Here is a 24,182-nt window from a genome sequence, read left to right as displayed (position 1 = left end):
AGTTTAACTTCATCCTTTTCCCTTCCATTTCAGGCAGCTAGTGCCCGCTGGGGCACCACAGAAGGTAGGCCTTTGTTATCTAAGCAAAATGTGATATATTCTTGGGGAGAGAAGCATGAAGAGCATCGTTAAATTTCCTGGCCATTATAACCACCTCTCAGAGCTCTGGCTGTGGACTGTCCTTGAATGCTGTGTGAAGCAGTGGGTTTGTGATCATTAATAAAACACCTGTCACTGCTGACTCACTGGACCAGTGGAGACTGGATTCTGTTCAGTTATTGGGTGACAATCATATTTCTTCTGAACTAGTCACAGCACAGAATAAGGAATTTGTCAGCTTCTGTGCCAGCTTCTTGGGAACAGACAATGCTGGATCATGTAGAAAGCTTGATGGCAGCTGATTAACTTGAGAGTTCACATGGCAGATGTGAAGTGGAAGCAAGTTCATGTTGGATCATTGTGTTGTGTCATATGGCTGGGGCATTTTTTGGCCAGTATTAGAAGCCCTACAGCTGGATTTAATGCAGTTGGAACATACCCCGAGGCAGAGCTGCAGGTAGCAGTTCAGTTTAAAACCTATTGTTACCATCTCCTGGGAGTAATTCTTGGGAGGTCTGGAGTCTCAGCTGGGAGGAAGGCAAGGAGTCACATAAAGGTGCTGGCAGAACTTTGCCAGAGCTTCTAAAAAGCTTACAGACCTGCGCTTGGAGTGGACCAGAGCATGGTTTCTGGGCATTTCCCCTGTCATCAGCACACAGGTGGTTTTGTGATTTAGTTTTTGTTTTCCTTAGAAAGTGTTTTCCCTTGAAATGAGATTCTGTAATACACCGAAGTTGTGAATTAATTAACGATAACACAGAGTATGCTAATATACTAGGTGTGTTTTGCATGTTCAGAATGCAAAGCTATTAACAGCTCTTATAGTGCAGTTACTTCTGGATTGATATCTGCTGTATTACGGAGACAGAACGGAATAATCCTTCTAGGTGTATTTTTGTGTGCTTTCTGTGCCTAGCATTAAACATCTATTAACATTTTCTGCTTTCAATTACTTAATTATTTACTTTCTTTGAAGTGAATACTGATGGGACTCACTTTTTCTTGCAGAGAATCTCTTTGGTTAGTAGCTTTGCAGCCTCCCTTTTCCTGGGAACTTATGCACCCATTGATTACAGTGATGGTGAGTATGTGGGCTTTCCTCGTAGTAACAACTTAACTAGGAAATTTTCCTCTCCATCCCCACCTTACATAAAAGGGGGACAAGGTTTCTGCTATTTGTTTTCAGCCTTTAAACATCAATGACAAGTATATTAGATTTTAAGCTAAGTTACTCCTTTCAGTTTGTTGCTTCTTTTGGCAGTGCTGTCAGCTGTGCTCATCTATCCCATCATACTGTGATTACCACTTCTATAAAATGGATCCACAGAAAAGATTCTTAAATGCGACCGTAGCTTTATTTACTGTTTTTGATGTATAAAGGGATGTTGAAATATCTTTTAAAGGCATCAAAAAGTTGTGGGTTTTTTAAGCTAGATTTCAGAGTTCTGATATTAGTTCTTGCTTTTGCTGGTTTAGCTCAGAGTTGCACAGGATGTGGACATGAAGTTTATTGTGATTATTTTTTCCCCGCCTAACTGGAGTGTGGCTCTTCAACAGAAGGATATTTTCAAAATGAACTAGAAAAAGAGAGCATAAATGAAGCAAAAAAGTACTAAACCCAGTTAAAAAAAAAAATATTCAATATCTCTCTATTCATCATAACAAAGACAAAAAAGTGACAAGGTTACTGTCTCTCTTTTCTATTGTGTGATATCTCAGTTACCTAGCTTTTAAATGGCAATTTTAAATGGCAATTACAAAGGAAACCACTTTCCTGGGAGCTGTGGTGTTATTTCTAAACAGCATTTTTGATTCCTTCTCTGAAACTAGGAGAAGATATATTTCAGAGCTGAAAGGTTAGATAACAAGGCTCTCTAAGGAATTTTTGCATTATAGAGATGTAGTTGACACCCATGTGTTAAGACCAACTCATTTTTTCTCCTTTGTTGTTCCATCAAAGCTCATAGGAAAAGACAGGACACCTCAATTTTAGCTAATGGACAACTTTCTCAATATCAGATCTTCCAGTTATACTTGAGACCTTAAAAATTGCAAAGCAATCCATGCTTATTTTGCAGCACTTGTGAGATTATTACATCTGTCTTCTGGTTCTGCTCTGTTGCCAGGTATTTTCACAGGTGAATTTTATTTTTTTTTTGGTGTATTATTGGCAACAATAACTCCTAAGAGATTTGCACTTTGCTCCTCAGCAGGCCCAAATACTGAGCACTTCAGCTGCTCAGCCACCCACAGAATAGCTCCACGTCCTGTATTTCAAGAAGATATGGTGAGATCTTCAAGGTGCTTTTTTTCATGAAGAAATATGTTGCTTTTAATTTTTCAATGAGAGCGAAGCGTTAATTTTGATTCAAATGTTTAAAATTATACACATTAAAAATATCTTGGGACTAAGGTGACTTTTTAAAAATAATGTTACTTTTCTATTTAGAAGCAAGTGGAGGAAAATTGTACTTCTTCGATTTCGGAACATGAAAATTTGAACCAAGAATATTTTAAACTACAGACACTTAAAATTTGCTTAATTGGAAAATTTTCTTAGAAAACGTATCACGTTTTTCAAAGAGCTCTGGGACAACCTGTTCTGTTACACCTCTGGATATTTACGGAACTTGAATAAATGTTATCTCCTGTTTAGAGCATGTAAGATTATTAATTGTGTGAAAAAAGACAAGAGAACTGAGCAGTTACAGTTCTCTTTACAAGACAAAAGATTTTCCGGCATTGTAATTTTGCCTCATTCATTCCTTTTTTCTATTGACATAATGAGAGAGAATTCTAATTCCAGTAATAAAATATAAGTATAATGTGTGCAGTAGTTATTCGGATGCAGCTGAAAAACTTGTTTTCTTGTCATCTAGAATTTCTTGCCATTCACTTGATCTTTTAAGTTGCACCTGTGTATTGTAGTTTAAAATGCATCTCTCAAAATAATGTTCAGATAATAGACCTATTCTTCATTTCTGTAGGTTTAACTTCAGGTCATATCATCTTTAAAAGACCTTGTCAAATTGTTTAGCTCTGCACAATAACTTATCCCTGTAAATTTGCAGGTTATTGTAGGAAATGTACTATTCAGTTTCAGGATTTTTTCCTTTTCTTCTTAAAGGTCCAATCTCTTAAAGTTCAAATCACTCCTTGTGAATGGCTGAGCACTCTGGGTGATTTATTTAAAAAAAATGAAATTACCTTCTAGTGGAATGAAGAATTATTTTCATTTATATTGTGCAGATGTTAAAACTAAGATACATTTGGGAACACTTGGGGCATTGTTTCTTTTAGAAGACACCTTAAAGAACAACAATTCAGCTCTTGACCTAGAGAAGCTTTATCTTTTGAAATGCTTTTCTAAGAGCCTTAGGCAAATCATAGCTTAGCATACTTCTATCAAAAAATGATGTGTTGGACCGAGGCCTTTTCAAAAGGAGTGTGGTGGCCTGAATTTACTCCTAATGTAGCTTGTGAGGTGTCAGCAGTTACACTGCTCATGGTTTTAGCTCACTGAGAAAGCAATCCAGAGGGGTGTAATACAGAGGCACTTACCTGCTTATAAACATGTGCAAATATTGATCTTTACTTTGTTGATTAATAAAACCAGTTAGTCTGCATCCTTCCATCCTTGTAATGAAAGTGTTTGTATTCTCCCCCGTCTCCCCAAGTGTTCAAGCACTTACACTCTTGTATACGTAATAAATATTAACAAGTCCTGATTGTGCTCCTGGTCATTTTATGCTAAAAGTATGCATTGAAATACAGAATCCTATTCATCCACATATTGACCTTTTCCTCAGTCCTTACAAGACCATGGTCTTGGCTTTTGACCTTCACTGCTGGTGAGGTATCCATTTGGAGTGACAAGTGGAAGGGTTGCCTTTGATTTTTGTCTCCTTCCCTTAGTTTCAGGTTATTACTAATTTTATATGTTAAACTTTGTGGTGTAGATTGTGACTAGGGGTCCTAAAGTTAGGAGCTCAGTGTGCATCACTCCTCATATAATCAAAGGGGAATTCAGCTCTGGTTTTTACTTTCCACTGACTAGAGATTCTAATACCCTCAGTTGGATAGGATGAATCCAGGCCAACAGATTAATAGTTCTTCTAAAATAGGTGTTTCGCATCTTTTAAATGAGTTTCTGAGGTTGGGGGAAATTAGCTCATCTCTCTTTTCTCAGGGCCCATTAAAGTCTTTGTGCCACTATATCTACCAGTCAATAAACTGAAGTGATTTTTTCGGTATAATATAAACCTTCAGTTATAAAGGTTAGTGATTTTCCTGTTTTCTGCAGGAAAGATTGGAGGCTGCCCTTATGTCTTGCAAAATTGCATTGCAGGATACTGGTTAAATGTTTCTCAAGGCTTGCAGGGTGTGGAGCAGGAAGATTTTTTTCAAAAAAAATCCAGAGAAAACAACAAGTAACCTTTCCCTAGTAAAATTCCTATTTATTTAAAGATTTTGTTCCTCACTAATTATTGTAATTGAGTGAAGGGGTTCTTGGCCTTTTAAATTAGGGGCTTTTCTGGGAAAAGTTATAGATTTATGTATTTCCTCGTAGAAAGCCTTCTTGTGCCTGAGAACATTGAACATGCAGCTGCTTACACCCTCTGCCTCTGAAAAGTGCAGATGGTGACTCTGGTCTGAGTTTAACTTGGCAAGACTCAGTTTACCCTTGGAAGAAGGGGATGGCTGGGTTTAAATCTAGCTCTTTAGAGTGATCCTCCTCAGAGAGCTGAGAGAAGCTTGGATTATTCCTGTGTCTCAGCTGGAGAGCTCAACACTTTCTGTTTACAACACTGTGTGGAGCAATAGGTCCAGACCTGGCTGGTAGAGCTTAGGGTTGGACTGCACAAATGTGTAATCCCTTTATAAATGTTACTAAACTCGTTATTAAGCCTATGTAAAAAAGGCTGCTGGGAGTTGATAGGGTGGGCTCATTTGTGGCTGTGTAACCAGCAGTAGTGTATGTGTGGAGTGTGTTGCAGGCATGTGCCCTTCTGCAGAATATAAGCACTGCTGGAACCTTGTGATGTGCTGGCTGAGATGTGGGCTGCATCCTTTTTTTCCTCTACCAGCATAACAAGCATAGTTTTGTCCCACAGGCACTGCATATGGCATCAATTTCACCATCTTTGTGATTTTAAAGATGTACTGAATGGAAAGAAATTTCAGGCTTTCCATTGTGCTCAACCAAGAATGTGTCTGTGTTTCTGAGATAAATAAGTTATGGGCTAAATGGTCTTTAAAATGAAAATGCTGTTAATCTGGAATAAGACTACCATGTCCCTGAGCAGCACTAACCAGAAACACATACGCATTTTCAAGTCTAATGAAATGTGCAATTAAACGCATCCTAGAAACCTAAGCAAGGGGTGTGGAGTGCTCAGGATGTTATGTAGATATGGCCACTACCTAACTTCAATTAACTTTTAAACCAGCAGTAAAACAGTGAGGAAAAAGCAGTGAGAAACCAAACCAAAACTGCACAGCCCTTCCTTAGATCTAGTGATAGTTCTGCTGAGGAAATAGGTGACCACACCGGTTATTTAGGTTGTAAGGTTGCCCTCTTGCAGGTGTCACAGTTTTCAACTGGGCTGTTCAGCATTTCTGAAAATCATGACTTTGGTATTCAAAACTGGACTTTCCAAACTAATCTCCAAATTAGAGGCTACGCTTGAAAATTTGTCCTCGTGCATATTTTTGACTTCTAAGCTTTTTTTTTTTTGTCATCTCTGAAGAGGGAAACATCGATATGGAGGAAGCTTAGTTAGCCTGGATTTAGATGCTTATAGGCTTCTCTGCTCAGAGGTAGGAGTAGTGTAAAGCCATCCCAAACAGGGAGGGATTTCTTCACTATTAGGTCTCAGGTGAGCACAACATGCCTTCAAGTCACAGTGCTGCATCATCTTTAGTTAATTGCAGTGAAGTCTTTATCTAAGGTGGATGATTTGAGGAGCGGTTGATGAGGAGACATAATTATTATTCTTTTTTTTTTTTACTCTTAATTTGGGAATAACTGAATTGTCTAGTGCATTGTGCATCAGGGAAGCATTTTCTGCTACTTTTCCAGGTGAAAGCTCTCCCGAGGCTGAATTATCAGTATCCTTTATGCTTAGAAGAGCTGAAACCATTCTCTTTGAATGTAAAATATAAATCTGTAAATTTTCTGCTGGCAGAGTTTTCTGATACAGTGCTGTCTTTTTGTTTAATCCTGTACACTTCCTGTTTTGGTCTGTCTTGTAGGTTCTGGTATGAACTTGCTGCAGATTTGGGAAAAGGTGTGGTCAAAGTCCTGTCTTGATGCTTGTGCACCTGGATTAGAGGAGAGACTAGGATGCCCTGTACCATCCCATTCAGTCCTGGTATGTGCCTGTCTAGAGGACTTAGAAGCAACAGCTGAGAGCTGTGCTAAAAGCATTTCTTGGAGTGTATTTGTGTGTGCACACAGACACAATGCATGCACAGCTATCCTCAGAGCAAAGCTTCTTGATTTAATATTTCCAGGTGTGTTGTGAATGTGTCTGCCAGAGCATACATGGAAATCATTAGCTGGCATCCACCATAGCTTTGATGTCTTTGGATTCTTGCATGCCCTGGGCTATGATGAGAGAATTTTTGGTTTATGCTCCAATGATTGGAATCTTTGGGGTTCCCTCCCATGCCCACAAGCACCTGGTCACTGCAGAACTGTGCACGGGTGTTTATTACTGCAGAAACAGAACCCCATATTTGCATTTCTTTACAGAGACCTTGTTTTAAACAGTTTGTAGAGTTAATGAGGTAATCTTTGTGAATAATTTGGGGTATTTAAAGCTCCTCAGTTTGTGTAGCATAATGGTGAAATCAAATCAAGCCTCACATCTCCTAGACTAAATGAGTTTAGTCTTACTACCCAGCACATGTAAAACAGCATAGATACCCCTCACCTGATCCCTCTGTATTCAGTGCTGATCTGTAAAGGAGAGGAAGACATAAGAAATTGTTATAGATGTCCTTATACATATAGTTTTCTTCTCCTAATTTTTCTCTATGGCTTTTATGGCTATCAAATATGGCTTAAAAGAACACAGTTCTTGACCTCTAAAATAATAGAGGTCATATTCCAGCATTTTATGTTGTGATGTGATGTTGTGTTTCCTCTTATGTTTGCATTGAATTTCTAATTTCTATGTATTAATATTCATGTATATGTGCAAAACAGATAGGTGTGTTTATGTTACTTGATGTGAATAACTGGAGAAAACCCCAAGCTAAAATGCTGCTATTTACTAACCTATGTCAATATCTAATCTTGGGAGTATTTCTGTATGGTTCTCAACAACAACAAAAAGTGAGTTAAATTTTTTAAAAATATTCATTTATACCTGAAATGCACAAAATCCTTATTGTAGCTGCTCGTTTGTTTTTTTTTTTTTTTTCAGTTCTGTGTTGTAACACATTATGTCATACATTCCAAGATTACATTCCAATTTTTTTGAGCTTTTTCTCCTCTCTTTCTTTCTTTCTTTCTTTCCTTAGGGGACCATTTCTCCATATTATAGTCAGCGTTATGGGTTTAGCCCAGACTGTAAAATAGTAGCATTTACAGGAGACAATCCAGGTGAGATGATTAACTGTGTAAAATTCAGTGAATATGGTTATGTATGTACTAAAATTCTAAATCAATCTCACTGATTCTTAGATGCTCCCTATACAATGAAAGAATATTGTGTTTATCAGCATTAATTCTTCTTTCCAACACCCTTCCATCACTGGTTTTTCTGAGATGAAGACGTCTTGGATGAGCTGTGTATGACAAATTAAGTCTCTTTTACCAAGTAATCAGGGATGAATTCATTTGCCTCTTGATAGCTTCAGTTTTTGTTTGCCTGCCCCTAAGAAACTATCCTTACTGTGAACTGCCAACATTTTAGCTTAGAAAATATGAATTAAATCCATTGTATCTTTTCCAGCTAAAAGGTGGAGATGGATCTCATTGTCTTTCTCTGAGAGTTAAGGCTGTCCTTTTGTCAGACTGATAGATCTCAGTACAAGGGAAGGTGATAATTTAGGGTCAGTTTTTTTAATCCTGGAGATTGTTTCAGTGTAGAGCAAATTTTTCTGTTTCTCAAGACTGTGAAAATAAGATACCCATATTACAGCAGCATATGCAGGTCTGAATCATGATGGAGGCTTCATCATGATATATTTTACATTCATATTCTGGGAGTTGGGTAAACTGCATTTTCCAAAAGTCCAGTTTTTTCTTCCAGAGATTCAAATCCAGCTTAGTCCAATAAATATGTGAGTAGTCTGATGGAAGTGGGAGTGTTTCTTCTTTAAAGTGTGTTGTTAATCAAGGGTCCACTCTATTTTAAACCTGAATACATAAACCATTAGATAATTATGCAGTTCTGTAGTCTGTTGTCTTGAGCATTCTGATTTTGTTAAAAGTCCCTCTCTCACCCAAATACTTTGCCCATCTTTTATGATGTACAGGCCAAGGCCATCGGGAGCATATTTGCCATTTATATCGAACTTTGGGATGGTGAATCCAATGTATTACAACCTCTCATATAATGGGCTTAATTGAGTCAAAGAACTACCTTTTTATCTGGTGTTTTTTTTTGGCTTTCAGCATCATTGGCAGGGATGAGACTTCAAGAAGGAGATATTGCAGTAAGTGAAAACATACTCCTGAAAACTGCCCATATCCTCTAATACTTGAAATACATAAAAATGTAAATAGTTGTAGGTTATCAGTTAAATATACTTGCTAGTGTTGATTTTCTGTTTATTGGATTTGCACTTGTTTTACTTCTGTCGATCTGTAAGATGCCCGAAAGATTTAAAGTAAACTCTTGTGACTGTTTTTAACTAATGCTCCATTAAAACCTAAGTCTCCATCTAGTAGGTATTTCACTGGCATGACAGCCTAAGTCAGAGCTAGCTTCGACACGAATCCAATTGACTTAATGTGTAATTTAAAAACAATTAGTGGTAATAACAAATGGTTTTAATTTAATTTCTGTATTGCTTTCCATGCACATTGTGATAACGCTTCAATTACTTTTTTTTTCCCCTCCAGATTAGCCTTGGCACAAGTGACACACTGTTTCTGTGGATCCAAGAGCCAACTCCTGCCTTAGAAGGCCATATCCTCTGCAATCCTGTTGATTCTCAAACATATATGGCACTTTTATGGTAATACCGTTTATTTTTTTGTACATCTGGGATCAATAGCATATATTTCCTTCTCTGTGTTAGTGTTTTTTATTTCTTTTGCAAAATGATAATGAATAGAACATTCAGCATTCTCTACGGTATATTGCAATCTACCGCTGAAACATTTCCATCAACGTTATAGCATCCCTATTGTTTAATTTGAGTAACTGAAACTGCAGAGTTGTGGAGGAGGAATTCTCATGGCAATAAAAAGCTGAAATTATTTTTGCGTATACGTAGAGCCAGTTCACCCTGAATCTCAGGTACTACATTTAATGTGCAGGAATAACAAATCTTTTGAAATAGAATGTGAGATGTGTGAATCCTGACCAGGCTGTGTAGCTTCTGTGCTCTTCTAGTGGTCCAGGTGGGACATAAATGGAGCAGGTGAAGGTTCCCCTTCCAGAGAGGAGTATGATCATTGCTGTTCAGGGATGTGTTAGGCTGTGCATGAGGAAAATAGTGAGATCTCAAGAAACCCAGCTGAGAGAATGATCCTCATGGCAGCTCTTGGCTGCTGTGATCTGGGAGTTGTTTGGCCCCTCTCCAGTCAAGTGGGTGGAAAGGTGGCCTGAAGGTATGTTTGCCCTCACTGAGTCACTGTATTCCGGACTAAAACTTCCAAACCAGGTCATAGTGTTTAGGCAAATATTTTCCAGTAATACGCAGGTGAATTTTGTGTCTAAATCCCCTGGACTGTAGATGCCTGTAGCTCAAAACTTCAACAAAGATCAAGTCTACCTTTGAACTGTAGTGTTGAGTCTTACCCATGCAGTAGTAGATGAGAGTGGGAACAGTGTCCATGAAATTGAGTTCAAAAGCATGATGTTGATTGCAAGTTACTCACTTTCATAGTGTGATTTCCTAGCAGGTTTTTTTTTGTTTTGTTTTGTCTTGGATTTTTGTTTGTTTGTTTGTTTTTTAATTTACATTTGAGTTTCTCTTTTACCCAATATGTTCCCTACTTTTCCTGTGTAGCAGAGCTATATAAACAACCTGCTTGTAACAGGAAAGGAGATATTGAAGCATTTTTCTGAATAATTGTTACACTGCTGTTTTTACTGCAGCTTAACATGTGGTTTGGTGGAGTTGGCAGTGCTGAGTTAATGGCTTCTGTTCCTCCTGTCTACTAATTTCTGACCTGACAGTTTCCTTTTTGCACCAATGCCCCTTTATTTCTAGAATATTTGAGTTAATGGGGGACCCTCAGTAAAAGAAGAGCGCCTGAGCTACCAGGCAGAGTATTTATATAGAAAACTCAAGTAACTTCAGCTGGTGCTACTGAGCAAGTTCAAAAATTTCCTTGCTCTCATTTTGGACATTTCTGTGCCTCTCCTACTGAGTTTGTCTGATAACTCTGTGTTGGAGAGTATTCAAACTGCCTTCCCCTGGGTATGAGTCCAATGCTGCAGTATTTTGCAGGAGTGTGATATTCACAAGGAAAGTGACTGTATAAAGGGTGCAAAGACCATAAACACTGAAGAGATGCATATTTTACTGCATGGTTTGTTTACTGGCTCTGAACCACAGGCTGCAGATGCAGCTGTTGTGCCATTCCTTTGCCAGATCCTGGCACAGAGCTAGACCTCGTAAGTCTTGTTGGATCCAAGCTGGTTCCGTACTGGTACCATGTTCCTGAAACAATAAATGCAATGTAGAGACACTCTTTCTGCTCCTTGCAGAGCCATCTCAGAGTGACCTTTTGAGCATGGTGTCAGAGTACTTCTCCGAGGAGATGTCTCAGCTGTTCAGAGCTAGGCTGGGTTTAGCATGACCTGCCAGACTGGATCTAAGCTCGTTCAGTGGAGATGTGTATACCAGCATCTCTGCACTGTGTTCCTCAACATGTCTCATAGTATTTGTTTTCTCTCTTATCTCATTTTCTCCCTCTCTTTTCATAATGAAGTGATTGTATCTTTTAACTTGGCCACCTTTATTCAGGTGATAATCTGAACACCAATATCGAGCAAAGGAACAAAATGCTTTAAAAATCTGGAGCCAAATGTTTTGGAAAATACATACGGTATGTTTGTGTGTTTCAGTTTTAAGAATGGTTCTCTGATGAGAGAGAGGATCAGAGATGACTGTGCTTCAGGCTCCTGGGATGAATTCTCCAAAGCCTTATCATCAACTGTTGCTGGAAACAATGGAAACTTGGGTATGAGCCTTATCAGGGCTGGGAGTTTGAGGGTTTGCTTAGACACATACTTGAGTGGTGTTGTACCTACTTTTTACTGATGATAAAGGCCAAGAATTAAGCTGACTAGAGCAAGGGAAATTCAAAATGTGTACTTAGAAATGCTGTATTGACAGCCTAAATGTCATGATAGTGTTTTCCTTCAATATTTACTAAATAAGAAAATTGTATTTATGGAATTTTTTTGGTCATGAAAGGGTGTTAGTAACATCTTAACTGTAGAATGTTTAAAAATAATAATTTCTGAATGAGGCTTTCTTTAAAGTTAGTTTCTTTTTCTGAAGACTCAAACCAAGTGAGTTAAGTAGCTCCATGTTATTTCTTTCTCAGTCATAACTCTAGAATTTTGTTCGTGCATATTGACAAAGCAGTGATGTCAAGGGATACCCAGATTTCCTGCATTTTCCCCAGTGTATGTCACAGAGTCATTTTATCCCTGTTTTTCCCCTTGTTTTGGTAAGGGAATGAAATGAAACAAAATTATGATAATGGAAATATTTTTAAAATACTAATAAACCCATGGATTTGAAGTTTTACATTATTTTCTTTCCTACAGTTTAACATTTTACAAGTCTATTATATAGCTCTGGAATAAGCTATTGAAAGGTGAGCATATGTGTAATCAAGATTAAAATTAACCATTGCAGAGCAGGATTTGAAATCATTGCCATCATCCTAGGTGTGAATTGATATGAGTAAAATTAATGTAAAAATTGTAGGTAGTAAAGTTTTTAAATGTAGATGTTTAAGCTATAGAAGACTTTCACTCCTTAGAAGAGTGAATTTATGGTACAGCCTCTTGACACTGTGTGATTAGATTTTTCATTTTTAGAAGCTCTGTTATGTTGTCTGTCAAATCCAATCTCTGTGGAGTTTTAAAATGACCAGGAATCTCTTTTCACTAGAAGACAAATCAATTCGGGTGTTTTAGAAAATGGGAAGAAATTATTCTAAAATCCCAAAGTCAGCCAATTTAGACAGTATTAAAAAAAATTGCAAGTTGATGAAAATATTGTTGCTGATATCAAGGATACCAGGACAGGGCCTTAAAGTTTTAAAATATGTGTTATAGTATTTTCACTTGGATCCTCTCTAAATCCTCTATAGAATGGATGTTTCATGGAAGTCATCCCCAATAACCTGTATGATAGAATAACCCATGAGTATATATGCAAAAGTTCAGCAATCTCCATAATTTGAGTGCCTGGGGGAATCAGAGCTAAGGTGTAACTGGTTATGCACCCACCCTTTTATCCCTTGTTCCCCGTGCTCCCTGTTTGGTGAGGAGATGCCTCTGCAGAGGTTTGGAGGTCAGAAAGGAAACTTTGGGATACACATCCCTTGACAGGGCCTGCAGATCTTTAACACACAGTGTTGCTTACTGGCAAGTTTTCAGAATGTTTAGACAAAAAGGTTATGTGTGCTAAGGCACAGAATTATTTTTGGTGGGTTTTTTGCCTCATAATCAGAGAGCTTGTAGGGCAGCACAGCCTTGTTCCAAGGTTTGCGTCTTAGAAACTCTCTTCAGTTTCTTAGCTATTCTCTTCAGTTTTTCTGTCCTCATTTTTTTTTGTGTCCTCTCTTGAACATCTTTTCTTATCAAGCCTTCTTGCCATTAACACAAAAGAAATCTCTCTCACAGTTTTTTCTACAAAACATTGCTGCATTTTTTCAGATCTCATCAAAACTATTCAGAGACCAGCTCTGCTTCATGACTTAAAATATCTGATGTTCTCTAATAAGCTCATGAAATCTAATCCAGTGTATGAAGTGTTCTAACATTCCTGTACTCTTCTTATTAACTTGCCATTTTTTCTGTGTGGTTTTTTCCCTTCTTTCACCCTTGCATGTGACCTACTGAGAATATTTCTAGTATGTGTGATGTATTATCTGTGTTACTTGCATGTGTGCATGTTCTGGTGGATGTGTTCTCTTTTGTGGGCTTGGTGTTTATTACCCTTTTGGGATGCCTAGAACCAGACATGCTGAAGACCCATGTTTTGTAAACTGAAAGAATCACAGATTCTGTGGTGATTCAAATGTCCAAATCCATGATAAACACTTACTTTCACTTTAGCTGTGTGCAGAAATAATATTCCAACTTCGGGCTGGGAGCAAACACGACAGTCTTTCATGTTCCTTGGTGCAGGTTTCTACTTTGATGTGATGGAAATTACTCCTGAAGCAGTTGGGATTCACAGATTCAACAGAGACAACCAAAAGGTAGTAATAATCTATTTAATGCCTCAAACCTTGAAGGAGTGATGTCAAGGTTACAAATCTTTGCAATTATCTTCCCCCCCCCCCTTCTGTCTGAGATACTTGTTGCCAGTTATTGATGCAAGTCCCTGGGATGATTTTTGTAAGGAAGTATTTGGTCTGTAGCTTAAGAGTATCTACAGTGCAATGTCTGAACTAGAACTTAAATGGTATTTTTTTTATGAAATATTTTCTTTACTGGAAAACATGGATTTACTGAAACCAACACTGTCTTTGAAACAGGATTAACTTTAAGCTTACTGAGAGCTTAGTACACGTACATGGCTCAGTCCTTGTCTTCTAAATTTCAGGAAGCACAGATAAGAATGTGTTGAAACTTTGGGCTATAATATTTTCTCTTTTATCTTGCTCTAAATGTGTATGTAAACTAAAGACATCATTTTGCTGTCCTGCGTGTCTTGGAGTAACCTACAAGCTACACAGTGGTATGCAAGTAAACACAGGCTCAAATCCAAGTGGAATAAAAAAGAAATTCAGTTATGGAAAATTCTTGTGTGTGTTTTCTTTTTTTTTTTTTTTTTTTTTTTTTTTTTTTTTTTTTTTTTTTTTTTTTTTTTTTTTTTTTTTCTTTTGTGGAATGGGTGTTGTTTAATGTCTGGCTTTCTGGGTGATACTGCGACTCAAGAGATGTCTTTGATCAGTCATGACTCCCAGTTGATTAGACCTCACGTAGGTGAACAGAGATTGATACAATCTTGTGTTTGCAGTGTAGCATTAGTCTCATAAGTGTTTGCCATTAAATGAATGCTTAATCACTTCTAGCTGTTATACAGATGTAGGTACTTACTGTAGTGCATGGAAAACCTCAACTTCTTGTGAAATATTCCTTTCATTTGTTTGTAGTTCAATATTTTCCTGCTTCTGTTGCCTTTCTCATATTCTGGTTGACAAAAGGACAGGAAAAATGTTATATATAGAAACTAACTAAATTAATGAAAAGATTACATGGTTTCACTTCAGTGCAGGCAGAAATATGTTTAAACTTCTGTGACATTGCTTAATGCATCCGAATTTTATCTACTTACTTTAATTTTATATTTTTGGGATATTGATTCTTAAGGAGCCCTTGGTGCTGGGAAATGCACAGAGAAGGCTTTACAACTTGCCATAGAACCTCTTCCTGTTGTGCATTGATTTCAAGTTTAATGGATTTGCCAACAGCACCAAGGATGTGGGTTGGGTTCTCTGTCGTGAGTCTTTAGGTCCATCTTGTGTGTATGGGTGAAGAACTGGGGCCTGGATGGAAGAAGACCTCAGGGTGAAGACAAGGATAATCAACTTTAAATCTGTCTTATGTTTTTAACCACTCTCCAGCTTGGCAAGGTGTTAACTTGATGCATTCCCTCTTTGATACAGGTTTCGGGCTTTCCAAAGGAAGTGGAAATACGAGCGTTGATTGAAGGGCAGTTCATGGCCAAGAGGATTCACGCTGAAAAGCTGGGGTATAAAGTCTGTAAGTATGATGAGCAGCTGCAGAACTAATGACACTGGAGACCAAACACAAAGGTGGGAACCCCCTGCAGTAATGTCAGTGTTGTGACTCTTGTCCTGCCTGATGGATACAGAAACTGGTATGAATCCTCAATTAGTCTCTTGGAAAAATTATTGATGGTATGTTGGGTGCAAGGTTTTGCAGATGTTAACTTTGGCAAAACTGGTGGTTTAACTTTGAGATGACTTCTTTTTCAAGTATTCTTACTGTCTCATTGTTTCTAAGCTGCATTGGGAATTTTTAAATAAGAGTTTGGGCTTTGGTAGCTTGTTAAGGGAAAGGAAGACCAGCCTTCTGTCTAAAGCACAAGACTGTAGCTCAGAAAATCTGAAATCTGTGTTAAGTTCCTGGATCTTCCATAAGATGGTCACTTACCTCATTATCTCAGTTTTCTGTTAATAAAGCAGAAACTCTTTCCTTGTCTTGTGATTTAGAAAAGAATAGACCCTACTTCCTAGAATTTATTATATGAATAGGTTTTAGCACACTGGAACAACAAAATCAGCCAGTGTTTTACCTATAGAAGTGGGACCAGATCATTACTAGGTGTACAGTTCTGCAAAAAGAATACAGTCAAGTCTGTAAGATGTTTTATTGGTGTTTCCTGTCAGTCTGTCAGCCAGTGGCATCTTAAAATAACTGAGTTAATTCATCTGGAGGGTTTTTAATCAATGTTTCATTTTTAAAAATCGTATTATTTTTATTTACATCCTGACCTCCTCCTTCACAAGCCATTGCTTGACTCCTACCTCCAGGCTTTTATCAATAATCATGAAGGATAGAATTTTTTTATTGTTTATTTTTAAGAGAGAACTCCAGGAGCTGGAAGTTGAGAAAATATAGAGATACTGGAACAAATCACAAGGTTTGACAACACCACCTCATAAATTTACGCTGTAAAGGTTTTCCTGTTATATATTTTCTTATATACTTGAAACTGTATTTATTTGGGGAGGTTATTTATGGAGACAGGCAGAGTTTCAAATAGATTGTGTTTAAAATGCCTGTTTATCCTTCATTCTTAGATTCTGCTGTGCCAAAATCTTGGCTTATATAGCCTAGAAAGCTCATGGCTGAAGAGGACACCTCTGCACTCTGTAAATGTCAGGGGTTGGACAAGCACTAGAGTGTGAGAAGAGCTATTTAAGATATCAGACAACTCTGACACGGAAACAAATGGGGAGAAATTATCTGTAAATACATTTAAGCTGAGAAGGACAGCCAAAAATCTAACTAGTTTTAGGATGTGGCTTAATAAGCTTTAAGAACTCTTCATTAATACTTCTTTAAAATGCTGTAGATGCCTACAGTAAAAAGGAGATAAGTGTGATTGGATTTTGTTCCTGTAGATTTGTTGGAATAGTTTATACTTTTGTTTTGCTGCATCCCTAGGGTTTTTTAGCTATTTGGTAACTTAACAGATGAGTTGCTTTAAAAAAGAACTGCTGTACATAGTGTAGGCTGTGTGCATCTCCCACTTCTCCTTAGTGGTATTATTTAAATGTCATACTCTGTTATTTGTGTAGTGATGGCAGGCTCACATCTGCATTTGTTGTGTGACAGCTCTGAAAACAGGGTGTGTTCAGAATGTGTTTCAGGGTATGGATGAGCATTGTGGGAATTACTCCGGCATTGCCAGACTTTCTCTTGTTTAATAGCTGCTGTTTTTCAGGCTGGTTTTTTTCCCTTTTAATGTGATTTAAAAGCTTATTTACTTTTTGGATGAAATACACAGTCAGGACCCTTGTGTTTGTCCAATTCCTTTTAGGCCTTTTCTACATGGGGAATTTACTTTGATATTTCCCGGAATCAAGCTGATTTACATTCAGAAATATAATCATAGAAGTGTAAATCTTGGATTTTTTTTTTTTTTTGTTGCTCTTGTTTAGACCAGTGAGAGAACACCGTAATAACTTCTCACAAGATCTGGAAAGTTATTTGATGACACCTATTAAAGTGATCTGTAACAGACATGTGCGTGACATGGTCAGTCACAACAAATGCCTTGCTGTGGTGCCTTGAGATTTGTGTGGTGCATATGAGTCAGAAACCTGGCTAAGAATTTCCCCAGCTCTGGCACCAAGGTGATGGAAAAATGATTTTGGCAGCTGTGAACCTGCCTCTCTGTTCTTGGGCCAAATGCAGTTTGGATGACTGTAATCAGAAAAGCAACAGCGTACGTGAGAGAGAATTTTTGTAAAAATAAATAAATAAAAATCTGACGTGTAGAGTTCTTGGTTATGCACCGTGAACAGGACAAACATTAGATAATCCCTTAGAATTTGCTTTCAGTTAATGAATGTATTATCTTGCCAGGAGCAGTATTTTGAATCCTTAGTCTCACTAGTGCGGTAGGAAGAAGAGCAATGATGCTGAAAGAGCCTTTCATAGGTGAGGTTTTGGTCCCAGCTGGATGGGTCCGGTACATTATAGATCTTATGTAAATTACAAATAATAGTTTAAAATACCCCTTGAAACAGCTCTTCTTCAGGTGCTGTTTGTGCTGCCTGCAGGCCTGAGCTCAGGTTTCAGTGTGGCCCTGGTGCCAGTAGAGGGCAGGGGATTCTGTCTGATGAATTTTGTCTTTGAGACTGGGATGTGTGTGTCAGCCTTGTTTTGAAAATGGCACAGAGTCACCAGATGATCCTTAGTAGAAAGGTTAAACCTTACATTAATTGTGATTTAAGGCTTTTAAAAGTGTGTGTCACTCTGTTCTAATTGCTCTAATCTTTCTCAATCAGATTCCAGGGGAAATCATTCAGTAACACCCTGTATCCTGTTTTGCTTATGTGCTTAAGAGGTGGACCGAGTGTTGAATCTAGAAACAAACAAGTGAAGTTTGGTCTGTCCCTGTTGTTTACATCCTCCCATTCAGAGATTCATGCAGATAAGGTGAAGTTTTGCTGTTCTGCCTTTATTTTCCTGAATTTTGATGGTATCACGAACACCTTCTGTTTTGTCACTTCCTTTTACTCTTGCAGCCATCCCCCTTTGAAAACTGAACTGCCAACAGGAGTTTAGAGGCTGGACATACAGCCATGCTTGCTGCATGGTTTGGGGACTCTCTGAAGTCAAAACCATGGTAACTTTGTAGAGAAATGACAGTGTCTGCAGCTCAGTGACACAGGTGATCACAGCAGCCATAAAGCTGTCAGTGGTATAGACTGATCTGGCAGTATATACTTTAATAATCTTGACAATCACTTCAGAGTTGCTTCTATTCCTGACCAAGCAATCCTAAAGTTCGCCCTAAAATTGACTGACTAGAGAATGTTGCAGTGGTCCTTGCTTGGACCTTGTGAATCTGTCCTGGTGAAGACTAAAAACCTGATTATTTTTGGGAGCAAAATCTATTCCCCTGCCTACTAACAGGTGAAGTAACTACTGTCATGATGTATGCTATGTATGTGGAAGGAAAAGAGCACACATGTAGGGGTTCTGGTGTTGATCACACATGTAATATATAGATATTTAAATTATATGCTGGCATACAGTGTAGAAACCTTCATGTCATTGGTAATCTGAGCCCTAAATCCATACATACTGAGTCAGGTGTGTGTTAGAATTGTGTTAAATAAGCCTTTGTGGGACTTTGTGCAACAGCAAATAATAAATTCTGCCTTGTAGGAAGATGGATTATCTGGGATGGAGCCTCTGCTGAAGCTGTAAACTTTGGACAGGGCTTTCTGCCTTCATGTTGTTGTGCCTGTCAGTGATTTCATAGTACTCCAGTTGCCCAATGTGTTGTTCTGTCACATTTATACCTTTAGGAATCTTATTCTGCCACGTAACTGTCATCAGCACGGGCAGGTGGATAGAAGGTACCGCATTTTACAAGTCGGGCTTTGCCCATAAACCCCTGTGTCTGTGATTATTGTGTAATTTATAGTTTCTTATGTACATAAATCCATCACTAGCAAATAACGTTGGTGCCCTGAATTCTACTGACCGTACTTGGGGCTTAAGTACTGGCTGGGGTGACACAGACATGCTTTGGCTTTGCACTGGTGTAAGAATGAGCCAATTTTTTTCAGTGAGGTGCATTCTTGAACAAAACAGCAATCCTGCAGTACTTGGAAAAGAAAAGGGGAATACCAGTACATGCTGGGTCTGATTTCTCAGTGATTTGAGGGGGGACTTCTGTTTCTGAAGAATTCAGTCTAAGATTACATGAGGGCAAACTCCAAAGTGAAAAATTTCCCTTTTCTTCAGGTGGTGTTTTCTTCCGATGCTCTTTTCAGTAGGCTGAAGTTAGCAGTAATGTGTGGCTCTTTATAAAGCAGGGAAGGCAGTCTGATGGTGTGAGGAGAGTTCAGGAAATAGAATCATGGAATTACTGAGGCTGGAAAAGACCTCCAAGATCACCAAGTCCAAAATTTGACCTAATACCCCCACGCCCACTAAACGTGTCACAAAGTGCCACATCTACTTGTTTTTTGAACACTTCCAGGAATGGTGACTCCACGACTTCCCTGAGTGGCCTGTTCCAGAATATTAATTAGTACAACATGGAGCATCCTTCATGTGTTTCATCCTTCATGTTGTCACGTGGAGGCACAGAAACCTGAAGGCAAGATGTGAGACTGTCACTTCACAGCAAAGTGTGGGCACGTCGGAGGATGAAGTGTCTCTCCAGTTTGGCAAGGCTGGATGCCACTGGTTCTCAGGATGATCCAGGGATGCTTTTGTGTCAGGCTATGAGACAGGCTTTTCTGTTGGTGGTTGTCTTTGGCTGACTGGATTTTATGATTGTAGTCTCCAAAACTCTTAGGAATTATTGGGAACATGGGAATACTTGTTCTGTCAGTCGCTTTTGCCTTCCCTGCTAAGCATGTTTCTTCTCCAGTTGTTTTGGCTGAAATGAGGAACATTGGGAGTGAGGCCATTTTGTAGCTGCATACAGATTAAATTGATGTTTATGCCCTGCGGGATTTAAATTTCTTAGAGAAATCAATACTAAAATGTTGTGTTGGCTTCGTGCTTGTCTCTTGCTGTTTGCTGCCAAGAGTGCTGATGGTGTTTCAGCAGCACGAGGGCGACGGCTTTGTTAGGGGCCTTTTGCTTCAGCAAGTGAGTGAAAACAGTTTAAAAATGATTAGAGGACAGTGGCCCTGATGGGAGGTTGAAGTTTTTTGTTTGAAACAATAGTGAATAGTGGTAACAGTTGGATTGGAATGTGAATAGATGTGAGGCAGAGTGTACTGTTTGGTGTGCAGTGCAAACAGACCATAGATATGCCTTGCCATCAGATCTTAAATCTATATTTTTGAGGGAGGAGTGTTGGCTCAAGAAGTACTTTGAAATTCATCAGAGGCAGGATCTTCCTCCCAGATAAGCCAGTCATTCTGCTGCAGAGGATATTTGTATTTTCTGATGAAACTTCTGGCTGATAAGAGTGCCAGTGTGAGACGGGCAATACCTTGCCAAGAACTTGACTGTGTGCCCTCTTATTTTCCACAGAGCATCAGACTTTTATCACGTAGCTGAGCCTTCTAGGCACGATCAAGTAAGGCTTGGTTTTAAGCCAGTGATCTGGAGTAAAAGGTTGGTTAACTCATTACCAATTCCCTGACCACGTATTTTACAAAAAAGGGCTTTTTTATTATTACTTGGCTCAGGAGGATAAAGTATTAGTTTAACTAATTTTTTAAAGGATTAGATAAAATGTCTCTGAAGGAAATGACCTCATGTGCTATAAGGAAGCTGCTTACGTGCCCTAGAATTTTTCATGCAGTGGCTATTGTCTTGCTTTTATTTTGTTTTATTGTTGTCATACATATACAGGAAACACAAGGAAGACAGAAAATCTGAAGAGTTAATAAAAAGATTGGAAAGGGTACTATCTGTCTTTCTTTTCTGACACGATGATAAAATGTTGTCATTGCTTGAACAATTGCTTTTAATGTTTGGTCAGCAAAAGACCAAGTATGTAAATGGTTCAATTCCTGTGCCCTGATGTTAGGAGAGATTGTTTATGACTGTGTCAGTGGATATACTGTTGAAGCAGAATTCAGAAAAATAGTCAGGCTGTCAATTTGCAGGTTTTGTTAGAGCTTTGTGGATCTCTGGAAGCTGGGGACTTGGAGATCAGTTGGGCTATCTACTAAATCTCCTTTTATTGCTTGTTTTTTGAGACTGATCTACAGTTTTAAATCCAATTAGATTAGCAAGGGAATGACATGACTGCAGTCTATAAGTACCTTCTTGGGGAAAGGAAACTTGATAGTATAGGACTCCTGAGCCTTACAGACAGAAACATTATGGTTCAATAACTGGAAGCTGAAGGCAGGCAAGCCTCAAATGACAAGCAAGGTGCAGATTTTTAACAGAAACTGAAATCAAACAGTGCAGCAATTGACAGTGATGTAGTGAATTCTTTAGCACTGGCTGTTTTAAGAACGAGATTTATTTTTTTTTCCCCTAAAACCAGGTGCTCTGGTCTAAAGAGATCTATTTATGTAATAGAAAGGTGAGTTCAAAAGATGAGAGTGGTCCGTTCCATCTTGGACACATGGGAATCCTTAAGAAATGCCATTGCTAGGAAGTTCATCTGACTCACAGCTACATACACATTGCTGTGTATTAATCATTTATCCCCATAGCAGCTGTTGTATCACTGTAGGTGATGACCTGTTTTCACTATGATTCTGCTTGTAAAATATTACATTTACCTTAGTTGACACTTAGTGAAATACTGCATATTTAGTACTTTATATCTTTCTTTCTGTGTCTTTCTTATTTTCATTTCAGTTGTTCAAATTTGACAAGCCTGTTAGTGAACTCTAATGAGCTCTCCCAAGATTCCCTAGTCCCTCCAGCTGTCTTTCCTTTTCTCTGGTTTAAGGTAATACAGCTTCTTTTACGCATCTCAGGTTATGCATCACTTCTGAGCACTGTCTCAATGCTTTCACTTGCATCAATCCACACTTGAGGATGTGAATGTTAACAGGGGTTCTACTTGAGAGGTCATTCTTTCCCTACCTACTCTACTTGCCTGCAAATACAGCGATTTTTAGCTGTGATTCTTTGTGGCATGAAATTAGGCAAGGCAATTTTGCCTTACTTTAAAGAAGATTATTGCTTAAACTTTAAAAACAATTTTAAATATCTAAAGCTTTGCTTCCATCCAGGCTTTGACTTCGAGAGGACATCTACTCAGTGCTTACTCAAATTATCTCAAGAAAAAAATTACCAACCACCTCCCACATTTCTTGTTTAAGTAAAACCCAAGTAAAAGTTCACACAACTGTGGGCAAGGGTTATTCTGCTTTCTACTTGTATAAATTTTAATTCTCTTTGAACATGAAGAATTAATTTGGGAAACTGGTTTTTTTTTTATTTATTTCTGGCCCGTGATTTTCAAGAACACACACGAAGGCTATTCTTTAAACTATAATGTTATTTAACCAGTTCATGGTGTCTAATTTATGCACTAGCAAAGGTGTGCACGGTGCATGTAAAATGACAGGTCTCAGCCCCAAGGCTTTCACAATGTCAGTTTAGTCCAAATGTAAAGGGTGGGGAAGGATGGGAGTTCATGAAAAATAAACTTCAGTGCAGTGTGTACTTCTCAAGTTCTCTCTCTGAGGTGAGTAAGAACAGAAATGTGTTTGCTTTGTGCTTGTAGGCTGGAGTTTGGGATCAGTGTCAGGACTGACCCAAAGAAGAAAAATCAGATGTGTGGAAGAGTGAGATTAGAGCATCTGTAGAATTAAGTCCCTTAATGATATAGTAGCTGACATGAAATTCCCGATCCCAGCTTCTGGACACTGATATAATTTTTCTCTTTGATGTTCAAAAGGGTGGACTTGACAGAGTCTTGCAGTGACCTTCAGCTTGTCAGTGCTGTAACTTTCCTAGTTGGAAAATATAGAGAATGGATGAAAGAACACAAAGAAAGTTTGCTTGAATCTGAAGTTGTCTTTTTCTGACTGCAGTTAGAGTGATTGTACAGCATCAGACAAAGTAAAACTAAACTCAGGAGTACCTGCTGAGCATTGTACATCAATTACTATTCAAGTAGAAAGTGAGTTTAAAAATGACCACTTCTCTACCACTTCTGTTGGTTTTAAAGTATTTGTATTCCTTTTGACAATATCTGAAGCTTAATACAAAATGTCAAGAAATCCCTGAAAGCTGGCAATTTGAAATTAAAAATAGAAGTATGTATATACATACAAGCAAAGGGTGGGCTCGTGATGGTTTTATTTTTCATAGTGTCTCAAAGTGAATTAGCTCTTTAGAGGATACCTTTACTGCAGATAACTGCACTTGTCAATCTTTGTCTGAAATGTTCCTAAAGTGTGGCTTAGCTCTTAATGTTTCACCTCTGGTTGTGCCTATCTCGGTGGAGTCTTCTGAAATGCATATTTATGATACATTTTCAGAAGTTCTGGTGGATGAAAGTTCAATTAGCTCCCATTTGTAGAAATCAGCTGCATCTTTATCAAATATAAATCTGTGGGCTTTTCTATTTCCACTTTTGCAGTAACACCAAGTGAAAGGAATGGCTGCATAGGAATTTGAGTGAGCTGCCAGACTCTTATGAAGAGTTGGGCCTGTTCAGCCTCGAGAAGAGAAAAATGAGAGGGGACCTCGTCAATGTGTGCACGTGTCTGAAGGGAGGGTGTCAGAGGATGGAGCCAGGTTCTTCTGTGACAGGCTGAAGATGATGTAGAGGAAGTTTCGCCTGAATTTGCTTACTGTGAGGGTGACTGAGCACTGGAACAGGTTGTCCAGAGAGGCTGTGGAGTCTCCCTTGCTGGAGATATTCAAAATCCATCCGAATACAATCCTGAGTAACGTGCTTGACAGAGGGGTTGGACTGGATGACCTCCAGTGGTTCCTTCCAACTTTACTTGTTCTGTGATTCTGTGAATTCTCTGTCGGAAAAATCCC

General features: G+C 38.4%; 1 protein-coding gene across 2 annotated transcripts in view; it reads left to right on the top strand.

The window, feature by feature from the left end:
* The window catches only part of XYLB (xylulokinase), an 87,723-nt gene that overhangs the window by 13,961 nt on the left and 49,580 nt on the right, over positions 1-24,182 (top strand). For both annotated transcript variants that reach the window (XM_027727837.2, XM_039380752.1), the window contains exons 8-15: positions 1,108-1,180; positions 6,355-6,473; positions 7,630-7,711; positions 8,729-8,769; positions 9,179-9,294; positions 11,358-11,473; positions 13,662-13,735; positions 15,149-15,245. In XM_027727837.2, the coding sequence (XP_027583638.1) occupies positions 1,108-1,180; positions 6,355-6,473; positions 7,630-7,711; positions 8,729-8,769; positions 9,179-9,294; positions 11,358-11,473; positions 13,662-13,735; positions 15,149-15,245 (718 nt within the window). The remainder of the gene's footprint in view (positions 1-1,107; positions 1,181-6,354; positions 6,474-7,629; positions 7,712-8,728; positions 8,770-9,178; positions 9,295-11,357; positions 11,474-13,661; positions 13,736-15,148; positions 15,246-24,182) is intronic.

The sequence above is a fragment of the Pipra filicauda genome, unplaced genomic scaffold (genome assembly GCF_003945595.2).
Source record: "Pipra filicauda isolate LSUMZ 115617 unplaced genomic scaffold, ASM394559v2 scaffold1_size10287979_pilon, whole genome shotgun sequence".
NCBI lineage: Eukaryota > Metazoa > Chordata > Aves > Passeriformes > Pipridae > Pipra > Pipra filicauda.
Note: the sequence above shows the minus strand (reverse complement) of the source record. Positions and strands in the feature narration are given on the sequence as shown.